An 18,875-nucleotide genomic window follows, 5' to 3' on the forward strand; every position below is an offset into this window, starting at 1 on the left:
TTTTTTAAGGAAAGCCTGAATGCAAGTGCTTTAAATCCATCCAGTTTGTATCATCATAAGACTCAATTTCCAAGTAGCATACGAGTTTTAAAATTAATATATGTTTACTTGTCATTACAGAGATTTGCCACAATATGGGCAGAAGCAGTGGCAGTCTTATTTTGGAAGAACTTTTGATGTTTACACCAAACTCTGGAAGTTCCAGCAGCAGCACCGGTAAAGGATTTTTACAGTTAAAGGAGAGTGAGGGTCCATTTTTTATTAGGAACAGTTTGACTAATATATACCACCGCAGTGCTTTTTATCTCTTCGTGTATCTTAATATATTTCATCTTTGTGACCCAAATGAAAGCAAACTGATTTTTCCCCATTTATTTAAGGTTTTCAAATGTAAATACTATTTGATTTTTAAAGACAATATTATCTGAAATGGTGCAGATTAACTCTAACATGGATAGGCAGATTCATGGTTTCATTCTAAAAATAGATGTTGTTTTTTGGGCAAAGCTATTTGGCGGGGGTGGGGGGGGTTGCTTCTAATTTTCATGCATGTAGCTCAAAGAAGTTTGTTTTTATATTTCAACTTACTTTAAATAGACATTTTATAAATGCTTTTTGAATTTAATTGAATGATTATGTTGAAATCTCATGAAAAATTCATGAATTTCAATTTATGTATTCAAAATTTCATGATGAATTGGGTGATACTTTATCCTATTAAATTAACAGATTTGGTTATTTTTGAAATTTATATTCTCTTATTTCTATTTTCTTATTTCCTATGTAAAACAGACAAGTCTTGGATAATCGGTATGGCTTGAAGCGGTGGCAAATAGGGGAAATTGCTTCTAAGATTGGGCAGCTATACTACCATTATTAGTAAGTGAATTGCAAATGGAAAACATAAAGCGTTGTCCTGATTTGAACACAGCATGCAGAAGTATACATCGATACATACCTGGTAGGAGGGAAAACTGAGGAGTTACAAATGAAATCCTAAAAGTTCAGATCATATTGATCAAGACAGCATTTTTAAATGCCCTTCCATAATCAAAGTGACATTATTTGTTTCAGAGGCTCACCTTCCACACAGTTCGTTTGGTCAGGCTCATTTGTAAACTTAAAGGAGTATGATCTTGGTTTTAGATAAAAGATAAATACTAAATGAATTTTTTGGTTCTTAATGGCTTCACCTGAATCTTGATACCGTACAGAGACATATCATAACTGGTATGTTTGAAGGAGTGGTTTTCAGGAGGATACCTTAAAGCTCATCCTCATATATGTCTAAAAGGTTACATGAAGTCAATAAAGATACTTTAAATTGTATCCTTAGTGCAATATCATCTGTATAGTCCCACCCATGAGGCAAGGAAAGAAGAGAGCTCCTTTTAGGATCTAAATATCTCATTATCATTAAGTGATACCAGGTGTTTCATAAAAAGGCTTGGACCATTTATAGTTTAATAGGCCAGAAAATTCCTTCCTTTCCCTGTCTTTTGGCATGCCACCCAGATTCCCATCATTAAAATCACCTTCCCTGGTAGAATATTTTCTTAAGAAATCCCTTATAACACTACAAATGTTATTGTATGTCAACTATACTCCAATTAAAAAAACAAACTAGAAATGTTAAACAGAAAATCCAACTCACCAGCATCCTATGAAGATTAATATGGATTAGTCCATTTCTGAGTCCTCTGAGAAAAAACTAAAGAAATGAGCCAAAGGACAAATTACTATATGAATTTGGGGAAGGTCATGAAAGACCTGGTCCCAGGTGGGAAGATTTAACTGAATGGAAGGCTGTTTGGAGAGGCCCTTTGAAGAATGAGAATAACGTGTACTCTGGGTTGCCATCAAAAAAGGCTTGGGAGCGGCGGGGAGGTGTTTTTTTTTATTATCGTTACTATTCTTTTTATACATTTTAAGGGTGATATGATTATTGCTTTGCTGACTCAAATTTAGGATAGTCATTCCCATCCCCTGGAGTAGAGGAAGAGAGGAATAATGGAACAAGTATTTATCATGGTGAAGAGATTGAGATCCTGTCAAATGTAAAGAGTTTCTTTTTCTTCTCATAGCCTGCGCACATCTGAGACCAGCTATCTGAATGAAGCTTTCTCCTTCTATTCTGCAATCAGACAAAGATCATATTATTCTCAAGTCAATAAAGAGGACAGGTATGCACCTACCATTTTCAGAAAGAAGAAGATAAAGCACTCAGCATTTTTAGTCTGTGGAAATTATGCAGAAAATCACACATTTATTTATAACTTTAATTTATTTAATGGGATTTATTGAGTGCCTGCTATATGCTAGACCTTCTTAAGCATACGGAGATGTGTTACCTAAAAACAATAAATATTACAGATGTTGTAACAGATGTCACAGTACCAGGGTAGAGTCAGAGCACAAAGGAAGGGTGGATTATTTCTTTATGAGAGATTGCAGTCACACGAAGTTTCATAGAAAAGAAACAACTCCAAAATGAGGCTTAGCTGATACCTTTGTTCTGTTTAGCCTGTGTCATCTTAGTTCGTATACATTCAAAACCCTGTTGACAACTGTCATATAGGACTAAAGAAAAGGCTGTAATGCTGTTTGAGTTTTCTTTTATAAATCCAATACCATTTTGCAGTTGTGTAGCTCCACTGTTAGGGAAAAAAAATCATGTAGAAGTTATTCATCCCCAATAGTAATCTGTTGAGCACTTATTATGTATCTCGCAGTGTGGTCAATGCTAGGGTAAGAGAAGGAAAATGAAAAGAAGCCGGGCAAGTGTACTCTTTCCCTTTTAATATTTATTTATTTTTATTTCTTTATTTTCTTTATCTTTTTGGCTGTGTCAGGTCTTAGTTTCAGCACGCGAGATCTTCATTGAGGCAAGCGGGATCTTTCATTGTGGTGCGCGGGCTCTTCTTGTGGCACGTGGGCTTCTCTCTAGTTGTGGCATGTGGGTTCCAGGGCGTGTGGGCACTGTAACTGTGGTGCGCGGGCTCCAGAGCACATGGGCTCTGTAGTTCGCAGTGTGCGGGCTCTCTTGTTGAGACGCATAAGCTCAGTAGTTGTGGCACGGGCTTAGTTGCCCCACGGCATGCGGGATCTTAGTTCCCCGGACGAGGGATTGAACCCGTGTCCCCTGCATTGGCAGATGGTTTCTTTACCACTGAACCACCAGGGAAATCCCTCTCTTTTCCTTTTAGATGATTACCTTTTCATGGGTGTCCCAGACATATTTGGAGTACAGGTAGATTCCAGATGAGAAAGTAATTATTGAAATAATCAGGGATCTGCTGGAGAATCTTTATTGCTAGCATTCCAGGAATTGTTGGAATATCTGAAAGTTCTTTCTACTCTCAGCAACAGAACTCACAGTTGTTATATAAGTGGAAAGATTATATTCTCTTAGAAATAGAAGAAAACATAGTTTTTACCTATTTTTCTAGAGAACACTTTGTGGTTGGCTACCATAAGCTTTCCAGCTAAACAGCAACATTTTGGGGAAAGCCCCACTCTTGTAAATCCCCTTCATTCCCTTGCAAATCTTGTTCACACTTGTCTAAAGGAGTTTGCTTGAAACAAGTGAGGTGTGTGGATGCTGAAGTCTACATTTTTCCCCCAAGACTTTTTGGCCTTACTTCCTCCTTCTATCAGGAAGTTCCATCAATTACTATCCTTTCAGATTTTCTTATGGTTTGCTTCAGATACTTTCACTATAGATGTATTTCCTCCAACTTCCCCTTTTTTTGCATTCATGTTGTACAATTTGTCTGAATTCTTGGTGAGATAAATTATATCCCTAAAAAAATGCAAAAGGGCTATGTAACACTTTATGAGTATGAAAAATACATATAAGCAAAGAACTATTTTAAGCAATAGTAAAATACCTTATATAATTCACTTTTCTGCATTTTCTAATTTGCCAAAAGGGAAATTGGCCTTAGGTCCCTTGGCTTAAAACCCAACAGTCTGACTTACTAAAATCATTTTCTACACTAATAGCAAACACCACATATGAATTGTTTTCCTGTGCTGCCTCCTAGAGCAGGGTAGACGAACAGAGGTGGGATTATTTGGAACCAGGATAACAAAATCTCTTGCCTTAGGCCACTAACATAGCATCAAAGGACAGTCCAGTCTGTGAAATCTTGACCTTGTTCCCTGTACCTTAGGAAAGATTTTGTTCAGTTGGTAAGTTGTTTGTTTCTCAGTTCATCGAGGGCAAGGGGGCCAGTCAAGGTAGCAGTTGGCAGCAGCTGCTAAAATCAACAGCTGGTAGATTAAACCTGAGTAAGAAAGTATTCCACAATTTCACAGTAGCTTTAAAAAGCAAAAATCTCTCCTCCAAAGGCCAAGTTCTCTCTGCATTGTCTCAGTACCTAAGGACTGTGTCAAAGCCAGGAGGAATGGTATGTTCCAACAATTACCAAGGTGACTGCCTATCACCAAACATACACAACTCTCAGCATGTCCTAATTCCATGGCCCATCGTGTTTGGCGGAGAAGACAATAGCACATAATCACTTGTCCTAGAAGCTGCAAACCCTGATGGTTGTAAATGACTAAGGCTGAATCTGGTCAGTTAGATCCTGAGAAGGTGAAGTTTCCAAGCACACAGAGGCTGGGGGGAGATATTTCAGTTAGCCACCCAGAAAAACAGTTTCTCAGGCAGGTGTGTCAAGAGTCGGCATCTTACAAGTAGTGGTCCTAACAGGTTAGACGAGGCGGCAATTATGGAGTGCCAGCAGAACTTTGCCAAAGAAAATCATGTCACCTCTAGTGGTGACAGTACTGAAGTTTTTACTTTTTTTTGCGGTACGCGGACCTCTCACTCTTGTGGCCTCTCCCGTTGCGGAGCACAGGCTCCGGACGCACAGGCTCAGCGGCCATGGCTTATGGGCCTAGCCGCTCCGCAGCATGTGGGATCTTCCCAGACCGGGGCACGAACCCGTGTCCCCTGCATCGGCAGGCGGACTCTCAACCACTGCGCCACCAGGGAAGCCCTGAAGTTTTTATTTTTTATTTTCTTAATTTACTTATTTTATTTTTGGCTGCATTGGGTTTTGTTGCTGTGCACAGGCTTTCTCTAGTTGCAGTGAGCAGGGCTACTGTTCGTTGCGGTGCGCAGGCTTCTCATTGCGGTGGCTTCTCCTGTTGTGGAGCATGGGCTCTAGGCATGCGGGCTCCAGTAGTTGTGGCTTGCGGGTTCTAGACTACAGGCTCAAGTAGTTGTGATGCACAGGCTTAGTTGCTCCATGGCATGTGGGATCTTCCCGGACCAGGGCTCAAACCCATGTCCCCTGCATTGGCAGGCAGATTCTTTTTGTTTGTTTGTGTGTTAGTTTCTGCTCTATAACAAACTGAATCAGCTATACATATACATATATCCCCATATCTCCTCCCTGTTGTGTGTCCCTCCCACCCTCCCTATCCCACCCGTCTAGGTGGTCACAAAGCACCGAGCTGATCTCCCTGTGCTATATGGCTGCTTCCCACTAGTTATCTGTTTTACATTTGGTAGTGTATATGTGTCCATGCCACTCTCTCACTTCGTCCCAGCTTACCCTTCCCCCTCCCCGTGTCCTCAAGTCCATTCTCTACATCTGCGTCTTTATTCCTGTCCTACACCTAGGTTCTTCAGAACCATTTTTTGTTTTTAGATTCCATATATATGTGTTAGCATACCGTATATGTTTTTCTCTTTCTGACTTACTTCACTCTGTATGACAGACTCTACGTCCATCCACCTCAATACAAATAACTCAATTTGTTTCTTTTTATGGCTGAGTAATATTCCATTGTATATATGTGCCACATCTTCTTTATCCATTCATCTGTTGATGGACACTTAGGTTGCTTCCAAGTCCTGGCTATTGTAAATAGAGCTCGCAGATTAGTTCTTAACCACTGTGCCACCAGGGAAGCCCTGAAGTTTTTAATAGTGGAAAATGTGAATCTAAACTTGAAGACTTTGACGCCTCCCAGTCGTGAGCTTCACAGGATGACTTCTTCTGCAGCAGGCAGCAGGCTGTGGGTCATCATTCAGGTTTTCAGGCTTGATAGGATAGCCTCTCATGTGTATGAGTGGATAGCAGTTCAACACAGTGGTTTCCAAAGTCGAATGCCTCCTCACTTCATATGCTAACTATGGCCTGGTTTTGTACTGTCTGGTAGCTTAGAATACTTTTTACGTTTTTAAAGGTTGTGAAAAAAAAGTTAAATATGCTATAGACACCATATTTGGCCTGCACTACCTAAAATATTTAATGTCTGGCCATTTATAGAAAGTTTGCCAATCCCTGGTTCAGTATATGTTCATGTAGTCTGTGTTACATGATTGTATAATTTATCATATAGTTTCATAGAACCTGTTTTTTTCTCAAAAAATTAATGGAATTGTCTTATTAATATTTTAAGTATGAATTGACATCAACCTCCTACAAATTTTCCTTCCGTTTTGAATTCCACTTCTGACAGTGTGTCAGCCTAGATAATCTAAAATAGTGTCTTCAAAACACCTAGAAGGGGGCTTCCCTGGTGGCGCAGTGGTTGAGAGTCCACCTGCCGATGCAGGGGACACGGGTTCGTGCCCCAGTCCGGGAAGATCCCACATGCTGCGGAGCAGCTGGGCCCGTGAGCCATGGCCGCTGAGCCTGCGCGTCCAAAACACCTAGAAGTACTGGCTAAAAAGGAGCAACCATTGCAGGACTTCCCTGGTGGTGCAGCGGTTAAGAATCCGGCTGCCAGTGCAGGGGACATGGGTTTAATCCGTGGTCTGGGAAGATCCCACATGCCACAGAGCAACTAAGCCTGTGTGCTACAACTACTGAAGCCTGTGCGCCTAGAGCCCGTGCTCTGCAACAAAGAGTAGCCACTGCAATGAGAAGCCTGTGCATCTCAGCAAAGAGTGGCCCCTGCTCGCCGCAAGTAGAGAAAGCCCATATGCAGCAACGTAAACCCAATGCAGCCAAAAATAAATAAATAAAATAAATAAATTTGGGGCTTCCCTCATGGTGCAGTGGTTGAGAATCCGCCTGCCGGTGCAGCGGACACGGGTTCCATCCCTGGTCCAGGAAGATCCTGCATGCTGCGGAGCAGCTAAGCCCATGCGCCACAACTACTGAGCCTGCTCTCTAGAGCCCGCGAGCCACAACTACTGAAGCCCGCGTGCCTAGAGCCCATGCTCCGCAACAAGAGAAGCCACCACAATGAAAAGCCCGCATACCGCAACGAAGAGTAGCCCCCGCTCGCTGCAACCAGACAAAAGCCTGTGCGTAGCAGTGAAGACCCAACACAGCCAGAAACAATAAATAAATTAAATAAAAATAAATAAAAATTTTAAAATAAATAAATTTATTTTAAAAAAAGGATCAACCATCCCTTTAAATGGAAAGCTTAGCTGTCAAGAACGTGAGGGAAATCCCCAGGTCATTAACCCTCTGACCAGTGCTATGACAGCCTGGCAGGAGCATGGTTGGTTTTGGTGACATAAAGGAACTTCTAAGGATTTCTTCAGGAAGAGGAAAATTGAAACTAAAAGGAAGGGATGATATACAAGGATTCATGAGAAAAAATTATCCCCTTGCTTCCTAAGGAAGCATGGACTTTATAAGACAGTAATCATCTTAATAATGGCTAATTGAGGTTATTAAGATAAAATGGTGCCAAATCCTGGAAAACAACATGAAAGAAGGGAGAAAATAAAGAATTCAACCATACTAGTAAGCTCCATTTATTGTTCAGAGGAAGCTTAGAGTAAGTAAAGTTTGTTTATTAAAATATTAGGAAAAATATTTTTTTTTGTTTGTTTGTTTGTTTTTGTTTTTGCGGTACGCGGGCCTCTCACTGTTGTGGCCTCTCCCGTTGCGGAGCACAGGCTCCGGACGTGCGGGCTCGGCAGCCATGGCTCACGGGCCCAGCCGCTCCGCGGCATGTGGGATCTTCCCGGATCGGGGCATGAACCTGTGTCCCTTGCATCAGCAGGCGGACTCTCAACCACTGCGCCACCAGGGAAGCCCAAGAAAAATATTTTTAAGGAACATAAGGAGAAGGTGTAAATTCAAAACAGGTAGAAGGGGGAGGAAAGTGAATTATGATCATTACAGTAAAAAGTACGAAAGGAATATATATGAAAAAAAGTATAATTATAGCACGAAATAATAAAGTAGAAACAAGTCCAAGTACATTGGTAATCATAGTCAATGAAAGTGATCTAAACTTCCTAGGGAAAAGTCAGAGATTATCAGTATGCCTTTTTAAGAAAAATTCAGTAATATACTATCTACAAGAGGCCCTCCAAAGATATATCGTACATAGTAAAAGACAAATGAGACAGATACTAAGGGGAAGAAATGCTGCTCTATTTATGTATACATTATTTATATTTAAGGCAGAAAATATTATTAAGAATGGAGCTTTACTTCATAATGATAAAAGGAACAACTCAGGAAAATAAAAAATTTCTAAACTTGTATATGCCCAGTAATGTAACATAATAATAAAGCAAAAAGTGGCATATTTTCAGGGAGAATTGATAAATGGTCACATGTATTGTACATGGAGATTTTTAATATAACATTTAATTATGTGTCAAGAAGATAAGCAACTATAAGATTTGAGTAACATAATTGAAAACTTGTTTTAATGTGCATGAAAGTGCATACGACAATAAGCGAATGCACATAATTTTCAAGCTTATATGAAACTTTTGGGAAGTTGACTTATATTTGCCACAAAAAAATGTTTCAATAATTTTTCAAGTATACATTGTCTAACGGTGGTTCAATTCCATTAAAAATTAAGAGCGAGACACAGTTTAAAAAAATCATTATGTTAATCAGTAGACACATTTCTAAATAATTCATGGGTCAAAGAGGAATTTAAAAAATTTTTATTACGGAAAATGCGAAACATATACAAAAAATATATCGTTGTAAGGTTTTTTATTTGCAATGCAGGATGTGGAAAACAGGAAGTAGAAATTGGAAATGTCCGGTTTGAATTGATAAGGGATAAATATATATATGTATTTTTGGCTACACTGTGAGGCTTGAGGGATATTAGTTCCCTGACCAGGGATCGAACCCAGGCCCTCAGCAGTGAGAGCTCAGAGTCCTAACCACTGGACCGCCAGGGAATTCCAGATAAGGGATAAATATTAAGGGTCAGGCGTGAAGAGGTGTAATATAGATTGTAAATAGCCTTTAATAAGCTAAGGACATGTGTTGCTATTCCTAGCAATCACGAAAAGAACAGTAATGAAGCAGTATAAATACGAAACTGATAGAGGATATAAAATAGAATACTAAAATATATTTGATTAGCTGAAAAGAAAGCAAGGAGGGAGCAGTAGAGGACCACAAACACAGAAGGGGCAAGTAGAAAACAAATAGCAGGGTGAGAGTTGCAAACTCAGCCAAGGCAACAATAAGGCTAAATGTAAATGGTCTGAGTTCCTGAGTATACAGGGCAGAGATTGTCAAAGTGGATAAAAAAGCAAGGCCTAACTATATACTGTCTACAAAAGATGCGTTACCATGAAAAGACACGGGTACTTGAAAGTAGAGGGATAGGAAAAGATATGGCATACAAATAGTAAGCATAAGAAAACTGGCTTGATTGTATTAACGTTAGAAAAATAAGATTTCAAAACAAAGACTGATCTTCCTAGAAGTCTTTTTGCCTCATATTTTCCTGACTGTTGTCTTCTCATCTTTTTTTAATTAAAAAAATTGATTTATTTATTTTTGTCTGCGGTCTTCGTTGCTGCGCACAGCCTTTCTCTAGTTGTGGCGAGCAGGGGCTACTCTTAATTGTGGTGCATGGGCTTCTCATTGCAGTGACTTCTCTTTTTTTTTTTTTCCGGTATGCGGGCCTCTCACTGTTGTGGCCTCTCCCATTGCGGAGCACAGGCTCCGCGGCCATGGCTCACGGGCCCAGGCGCTCTGCGGCACGTGGGAGCTTCCCGGACTGGGGCACAAACCCATGTCCCCTGCATCGGCAGGCAGACTCTAAACCACTGCGCCACCAGGGAAGCCCTTAATTTTTTTTACTGGGGTGTAGTTGTTTTACAGTGTTGTGTTAGTTTCTACTGTAACGTCTTCCGTATAGTCTTAACTTAAACATTACTCTCGCTAAGATGCCTTCTCTCACCCAAGATCCTGTCCTGTGGGCTCAAATTGTAATCATTGTAATATTTTGTAATATTACATCATTGTAATATTTATTCCAGTATTTTAAGTATTTATCCGTCTCCTCTACATTTTAAGTACTTTTCTGTCTATAAGATCTGTGAGGGAAGGGACTGTGTCTATAGTTTTTTTTTTTTAAATCATTCTAATCTAGTACTTAGCATAGTGCCTGATGCATCTAAGTTTCAATAGATACTTCTTGAATGAATTTAATATATGAATGAACAATGTAATGAACCATTGAGTAAGAAATGTGTTAAAAGACTATAGGTTATATGAAGCAATGTTTATAACTGTGCAAAATAGTATCAAAAGAGTTTAAAAAGCTATCAGAAAGTTAGAAAAATCAAAAAGCATATTTTTTTAAATGTCATGAATGATTTTCCATTTTTCTACCATAGACCTGAGTTGGTAGTTAAGAAGCTACGATACTATGCAAGATTTATAGTAGTTTGTCTTCTTCTCAACAAAATGGATGTTGTAAAGGATCTGGTGAAGGTAAATGTACTTTAAAATAATTAAAATCCTAATCTCTCATTGTCTATGGATAATTTTGTTTTTTAAAAATAGATTTAAGGTTAAAATAATTTTGATATATCTAAATCATTACAACTTTGAGAGTATGGTAACTTATGACAAGGGTAATGATAAAAAATTTTTCCAACTCTTCATATTTCAAATACACCAGAGATAATTGTCTTAATTGCTTACTTTTGTCCCCTCAGTTTATTTTACATTTCATCACCCATCAATGAATGGTTGGCAAATGCAAACAAAAGTTAAAATATTTGGTTTAAGAAAATAATTGAAAAGTTAGGTCAAGAAAAATGTTTTACAAAGGTGTGAATGAGTTTCGATTTTTCCTCCCTTTAGTATGTCTGCATCACTCTATCCTTCATTACCTCAGGTAATTAAGAGTTAACTGCATTCTAGATTCACTTAATATCTGTAATTATTGCATGCTACATTCTGGTTACACTCTGTATTCAGTTAGTGGTTTCAATGGCATACTTCTTGATTTTTTGGCGCTCGAGTATAACATGCTAGTTTTTGCTTTTTTTTTTTATTGAATTATAGTTAATTTACAGTATTGTGTTATTTTCAGGTGTACAGCAAAGTGATTCAGTATAACATGCTAGTTTTGACAAGCCTTCTTCCTCCATCCCCAGTTACTAATAAGATTATTTCCAAAAGAAATAGTATGATATAAATACAAAGAATTTATATTTATTTTTTTTTAATGTTAAAATTTGGGGGAGTTTACCTTTAAGAGTTTCCTGTTAATAAGGTCATTGCTGATGTAGCACTGAGTAGGTATGGGTCACTGTGGATTTCTATGAAGATCTTATTGATGTGTTATCATTTTGGAGTTTTTGATTTTGAAACAAGCCCATGTAATTTTCACTCTGTTTTGGTTATAACTGGGACCGTATATTGATAATAATCAAATTTCTTAACTGTATCAGTTTCTGTCAGGAGTATGGTACAATATACAATGTATTTTTATGATTTTTTTCTATAACCATTTCTCTTTGTGATATTGTAAAATCAGGAACTCTCGGATGAAATTGAAGATTATACTCACCGCTTTAATACTGAAGATCAAGTGGAATGGAACCTGGTGCTTCAAGAAGTAGCAGCTTTCATTGAGGTCAGTTCTTGACAAGAAAGGTTGTCATAATTATGTATGTAAATGCATACATATGTGGTATACTTTTTTACTATGTGTATATGTCAAAAAGAAGGAATAACTTCGTATATTGACATTTTGTCTTGGCCATCAACCACTTACTGCTTTTTCTCCAGGCAGACCCTGTGATGGTATTAAATGATGATAATACCATTGTTATCACGTCTAATCGCCTTGCTGAAACAGGAGCCCCATTGCTGGAACAGGGCATGATTGTGGGACAGTTGTCTCTGGCTGATGCACTCATTATTGGTAATTGTAATAACCAGGTAAAGAACTGTGAAGGAATTATGCTTAAAATTCACTTTGAAAAATAGTACTTTTGATTGTTACAGAATTATTTCATTGTAAATATCCTAACATCCATTTGCTAGGAAATAGTTAAATTATGCTGTGTCTATATATGGACTGTACCATAGACATTTAAATGGTTTAGAAAGAATTTTTAATCACAGAAGAAGATACTTACGATATGGCAAGTGAAAATAATATGGACCTATGTAAACAGAATTATTTTATTGTATATGTTAAAATGTCTACGTATAATACATATATGCACAAGAAAAAGACAAGGAAGAAATATACCAATATCATAAAAGATTTATCTCTAAAAAATTTAGCAAAATTTTAAGTGATTTTTATTTTCTTCCTTACAACTTTCTACATCTGTATATTGCCTTTACAATCAGGCAAAAATGGGGGAGGAGTTATTTTTAAGTACATTTGTCAAAAGCAAATTTCAGATATTTTTTCATGACAGAATAGTCCCATGACAATGAGGATTTAAGGTACTACAACTGTAATTTACTGAAAATTATGGGATATTGGAAAAGTCACCAGTGGATACACTTTTCTATATGTATTACTTATACAAGTTTTAATTTTGGATCCTTCCCTTACATCTGTCATTTTTGTTGTTGTTAACTTTTTCTTATAATTCTCCAATTTTGAATTTTAAAGCTTTAATTTGCAAATTTCTAAATTAAAACATTTTAATTTAAATTAAAACCTTGCCTACATGAAGTTCTGTAGAAGTATTATTCAAAATAGAAAAGGAGGGGACTTCCCTGGTGGTCCAGTGGTAAAGAATCCACCTTACAATGCAGAGGACTCGGGTTCAATCCCTAGTCAGGGAACTAAGATCCCACATGCCACAGAGCAACTAAGCCCCACGCGCCAAAACAACTGAGCTCGCGTGCCTCAACGAGAGAGCCTGGGTTCCGGAAACTATAGAGCCCACGCGCCCCAGATCCCGCGCGCCACAACTAGAGAAGAGAAAACCTGCATGTAACAGCTAGAGAGAAACCGGCACACTGCAGTGAAGAGCCTGCATGCCACAACTGAGACCCGACGCAGCCAAAAATAAATAAAAAATAAGTTGTTAAAAACAAAACAAAATAGAAAAGGATACAGTCCTTTCTCTTTTTCTTTTTTTTTGCTGTGCCACGCAGCTTGTGGGGTCTTAGTTCCCCAACCCAGGATTGAGCCCAGGGCCCCAGCAGTCAGAGCTCCAAGTCCTAACCACTGGACCTCCAGACAATTCTCAGGATTCAACCTTAAACATTATGTAGTGCCAAAATGTAATGAAGTGATTTTAAAATGGGCCATAGTCATATTTCAGCCTGGCTGGTTTTAACATGTTTTATGGGATCTAATATAGGTCTCTGTGTTTATGTGACTTTTTGTTTTTAAAAATACCTATGGAAATTGATGGATTGATAGAAGTATTGATAGATGGAGCGAGACGTGATGAAGCAAATATAGAAAAATGTTAATGTTATAGGATCTAGCTATTGAGCATAAGGGTGTCACTGTACAATTTTTTTAACTTTCTGTCTTTTGAAATTTTTTGGAATAAAATATCCAGTGTCATCAGGTACACATGAAAGTCAAGAGTAACAATATGATTAAACACTTCAAGATCTGCGTACTGCATTAATGGTCAGGTTTGTTTTCCTTGCAGGTTAAGTTCAGTGAACTAACTGTTGACATGTTCCGGATGTTACAAGCCCTGGAAAGGGAGCCAATGAATTTAGCTTCCCAGATGAATAAACCAGGAATGCAGGTGACCTTCTCCCTACATCTGCAATTTGCTGCTTCTGCTCCTCCTGGAATGCTATTATTCAGCGAAAGCCATGAGTGTGAATAAAGAATTCTCCTGATGAGACGCAGGAGAAATAGATAAGCATAATGCTAATTAAAAAAAGATATTTAATGAAAAGGATAGTAAAAATAGGCATTGATAATTCATATGTCAAGTACAGTTTGTATAGTCATCCGTCTGTATCCATGGGGGATTGGTTCCAGGACCCCCGTGCAGATGCTCAAGTCCCTTATTTAAAGTGGCATAGTGTTTACATACAACCTATGCACATTCTCTCGTATGCTTTGAATCATTTCTAGATTAGTTATAACATCTAATAGAGTGTAAATTATATGTAAATAGTTGTAAATGTTATGTAAATAGTTGCTGGTGCACAGCAAATTCAAGTTTTGCTTTTTGGAACTTTCTAGAATTTTTTTTCTAAATATTTTTGATCCGTGGTTGGGTGAATCCATGGATGCAGAGGACCGACTGTATGTGCATTGTTTTCTGTGTGTAAATATAGGAATCAGCTGACAAGCCTACCAGGCGAGAAAACCCCCACAAGTACCTGCTCTACAAACCAACATTCAGCCAACTATACACATTCTTAGCAGCATCTTTTAAGGTATCTATCATCCAGTACTTTTTAGTATATGGGGAAAGTGTGCCTTAAATGGAATCTGAGAGTCACTCTTCTCTTTGAATATTTGAGTCAAGAATTTAGGAATAATATGAAAATGAAAACTGCCTTAGAATATCCTAATCATAGCTATTTTTGGAATGGAAATTGCTTATTATGTTTTGAATGTTCCCTAGTAATTAATGAGAATATTGATTAATTATCATTCTCCTTTCTCCAGGTTTTTCTTGCTAAACTGCTTTAGGCATAATAGTCAATGCAGAACTGAAAAACAGGAGCAGATTTTATAGGCATGTTCTATAAATAGAATAGCCACCTGAATGGTGGCTCTGGGAAACATTTTGGTCGTCTGAAAGAACCATGAGTAGGGAATTCCTCTCAGATTATATAGAGAAAGGCACGGATGGAAGTTTGTCTTTTAGACCTATAGTCAGGATCTTTACTTCTCCATCTTAAGTTTTCCAGAGAACGTTCTTTAAATGATGGGGTTTTGAAGCAGAGATTGTCTTCAAAACTTTTGGCAATGGTTATAGGTTAATAATGAATCTTTGCTGTGTAAACAGTTATAAGTTGGAACTAGCAAGAGTGACTTTTCTCTTGGAGGAGACCATTATATGTTAAATTAGGTTCTTGTTTTCCCTATAACTGTAAAATGTCATGAACTTTCAATAAAACTGTTGTTTTCTGTTTGTCGTTTTGTATATGTGATTTTCTTTAATTTCAGGAGCTGCCTGCCAATAGTGTGCTTCTGATTTACCTGTCAGCCACTGGCGTTTTCCCCACAGGTCGTTCTGATAGTGAAGGTACAATAAAGGAATGCTCCCTGTCGTGAGCAGGGCTTGAATTCTCTTTATTTTCTACAAGGCGATGGCCCATAGCCCACAGACAATCTCAAGCTTTCTAGAGAGGCTCCCAAATTTGAAACCTGGTCTGTTTGCTGAATCGGCAATCTTGTAGATACCCCAGTCTGTTTTATTTGCTGAAATATTATACAGTAAAGTTAAAAAAAATCAGCAAATTCACATACTACATGCATGCCTCTCTAACAGATTTGCTAAAAACAAACACATATATGTGCATGGAATAACCAAGCCTAATTATCTACTTCACATCGTTGAATTTTTCTGAGCCTTTAGTGTGTTCGGGAATCTGGTCAGCGGCTTCACTGTGGCTGAAAGTCTTGTAGAAATCAGTGCACTTTTGTAACTGTGAAAGTTCAAGTCCTTGACATAATTTTATTTTGTGTCCTTTCTTTGGTTTTATGGATTCAATCTGTAGAATATTGGGATGCTATTTTAGAATAAAAACTTGAAGCTGTCCAGAACATGTGAGTCCAGAATATATGAAATTGGTTGAACTAGATGAGTAGCTTGGATGTAAACAAGGCAATTAAATCTCTACCTGGACAAAAAAAAAATTGTTCTTAACATCCTTAACATTTTCCTCCTCATTTGTTTGTTGAAATTTGCATTCCTTTATACAATGCATGTCCCTGCCATCTTCCTTGCATGACCTACAGATCCTCTTAAAGTGTTAAAATGAAAACAAAACAAAATAAATCTGTCTTCATTGCAGTGATTTTTTTTAAGGGATAAACTATAACACTATTAAAAGTGATGCAAAATCGGGGCTTCCCTGGTGGTGCAGTGGGTGAGAGTCTGCCTGCCGATGCAGGGGACACGGGTTCGTGCCCCGGTCCAGGAAGATCCCACATGCCGCGGAGCAGCTGGGCCCGTGAGCCATGGCTGCTGAGCCTGTGCATCTGGAGCCTGTTCTCCGCAGCGGGAGAGGCCACAACAGTGAGAGGCCCGCGTACCGCAAAAAAAAAAAAAAAAAAAAAAAAAAAAAAGTGATGCAAAATCATAAATACTTTAATTTTTTGGTGATAAAGTTAGTACTTTTATTTATAAATAATTATTTCCATATCTTATACACTATTGAATCAGATTTTCTGGGCCCCACCTAATGTATTGATCTCTTGTTTTACTTTTTTCAAAGTACAGTAGTTACTAACTGAATGGTCCTTTGAGAGAGATTATTCCTAACATCCCACGGTTGCTGTTCCATTTACACAAGAGTTTATTTAACTAACTGATAGGACCAGTGGGAAATGGCTAATTCCCAAACCGGAATTACAGTGGTTGATGTAATAATAATGATAGTGGATTTTTTCCTACACTGGTATTTGGTAATTCTTTTCTTAAAAATGAAGTTTTTGTCAGTGAGAATTTTCAAGTTCCATTCAAAAATTTCCCTACATTTTACAATTAGTGGCCCTCTTAAAATTATATTTAAGAAATTATTAGGACTCCATTCTGCAACTTTCTTACTTAAATAATTTTGTTGGACTTGAGATTTTAGTTTTGCTTGAAATGAGAAGATCATTTTGAACATCCCAGATCTCCATCTCTTTTTTACCCAGAATAATGGGATGCAGTAGATTCTTGTTTTGTTTCTCATTATAATCTGAAGAACTGATGAAGATGGTCAGATGATCTTTTAAAATATTGGAACAGGCAACATGCTGAAATCATTTAAATGCTAAGTTAAACTAAAATGTTAAATGTTCAATTAATAAAAATGTTTTGTAATTATCTTCCATTTGTATCAATGAAAGATTCACCCAACACCTTTATGTTTGAACATCAGATCAATGCTACTCTCCAATTGAAGTCTAGGATTCTTCCCTTTCTTTTTATAGGTCCTTATGATTTTGGAGGGGTACTTACTAATAGTAACCGGGATATTATAAATGGAGATGCCATCCACAAACGAAATCAATCCCACAAAGAAATGCACTGGTATGTATTATAAAAATCATAGTTCTCTCTTATAAAATATTAAGTAAAATGGAATGTTCCCTTAGACTGCTATTCATAACACTTATTTGGATTCCAGCAATATCTCAGGCTCTGACTATCTTAGGCAATTAGAATTGTTGGTTAATATTTATTTTACAATTTTTTATTGAGTATGTATTATATGTCAGGAACTATTCAATCACTGGAGATCTGTTCATTCAAGTTGGAGGAGACAATAAATATATACATAAATAATAAGGCAGGACATGATGCACGTTAATATCAAAATAAACCTTTTTAAAATTAATTAATTTTATTTTTGGCTGTGTTGGGTCTTTGTTGCTGCACGCGGGCTTTTCTCTAGTTGCGGCGAGCGGGGCTACTCTTTGTTGTGGTGCGTGGGCTTCTCATTGCAGTGGCTTCTCTTGTTGCGGAGCACAGGCTCTAGGTGCACGGGCTTCAGTAGTTGTGGCACACAGGCTCAGTAGTTGTGGCTCGCAGGCTCAGTAGTTGTGGTGCACGGGCTTAGTTGCTCTGCGGCATGTGGGATCTTCCCGGACCAGGGCTTGAACCCATGTCCCCTGCATTGGCAGGCGGATTCTTAACCCTGTGCCATCAGGGAAGCCCAATATAAGCTTTTTTTTTTTTTTTTCCAATATAAGCTTTTTAATATAAGGTTATGTTGGTGTGATATAGCAAAAATGAAGTTAGCTGTATGATTTCAAAGAGATTTCATCCATGAAAGTTTGCTCAGTGCATTCACTGGTTGGGCCATTATAGGCTCTAAAACTTCCCTAGCTGAGAGAGAGCAGTCTCATTATAGAGGAAACAGGACTTGCTTGAAACTGCATTTTTAATAGCACTTTACATAAAAATATAACTGTTCATATTAAAGAGTGGGGAAGGGAGGGCAGAGGGAAATGTTTCAAATTACACATATAATAGCTAATTGTCCCCCAAGCCATGTGTTGGTGCTATAGTTGACCATAGTTGTAAATGATTTATATCAGAAAAACTTGTATTTGAAATATATTGGGGTTTGATGATACTGCTCACTGACAACATCATTTTGTATATTTACATTAATATTTATAAACTACCCACATTGTCCACCAACCATGGGAAAGAGCATGCACACCAAAATTGTGACCTTAAGCAGTGGCTCTGAAATGCATGTTACTGGACTTTAGCCTTCTGTGGGCCACAGTGAATCTGTATCTTTAACAAGCACCCCAGCTGATTCTGATGCACATGTCCAGAGGAAATGTAGATAATAGAAGGGGAGCCCCTGCTTATTGTCTGCAATATTAAGATATAGCTTAAAATAATAAAAATCTTTAAAATGGATATAGATTTTGAAAGATTCATTGAAATAGAAATCTGGTTGTGTTATTACATCTTGTTTTCAGAACATGTTCTTAGGAGGAACTTATAAATACTAAGTAAGTCCCTAAATGCTGACTTC

The 18,875-nt window shown here is 37.8% G+C and overlaps 1 protein-coding gene across 2 annotated transcripts in view; it reads left to right on the forward strand.

Annotated features, from left to right (window-relative positions):
• The window catches only part of SCAI (suppressor of cancer cell invasion), a 132,663-nt gene that overhangs the window by 89,360 nt on the left and 24,428 nt on the right, over positions 1-18,875 (forward strand). For both annotated transcript variants that reach the window (XM_060153297.1, XM_060153296.1), the window contains 10 exons: positions 121-216; positions 793-879; positions 2,085-2,183; positions 10,595-10,691; positions 11,746-11,844; positions 12,000-12,152; positions 13,847-13,948; positions 14,493-14,594; positions 15,334-15,412; positions 17,311-17,410. In XM_060153297.1, coding sequence (XP_060009280.1) covers positions 121-216; positions 793-879; positions 2,085-2,183; positions 10,595-10,691; positions 11,746-11,844; positions 12,000-12,152; positions 13,847-13,948; positions 14,493-14,594; positions 15,334-15,412; positions 17,311-17,410 — 1,014 coding nt within the window. The remainder of the gene's footprint in view (positions 1-120; positions 217-792; positions 880-2,084; positions 2,184-10,594; positions 10,692-11,745; positions 11,845-11,999; positions 12,153-13,846; positions 13,949-14,492; positions 14,595-15,333; positions 15,413-17,310; positions 17,411-18,875) is intronic.

The sequence above is a fragment of the Lagenorhynchus albirostris genome, chromosome 7 (genome assembly GCF_949774975.1).
Source record: "Lagenorhynchus albirostris chromosome 7, mLagAlb1.1, whole genome shotgun sequence".
In the NCBI taxonomy this organism is placed as follows: domain Eukaryota; kingdom Metazoa; phylum Chordata; class Mammalia; order Artiodactyla; family Delphinidae; genus Lagenorhynchus; species Lagenorhynchus albirostris.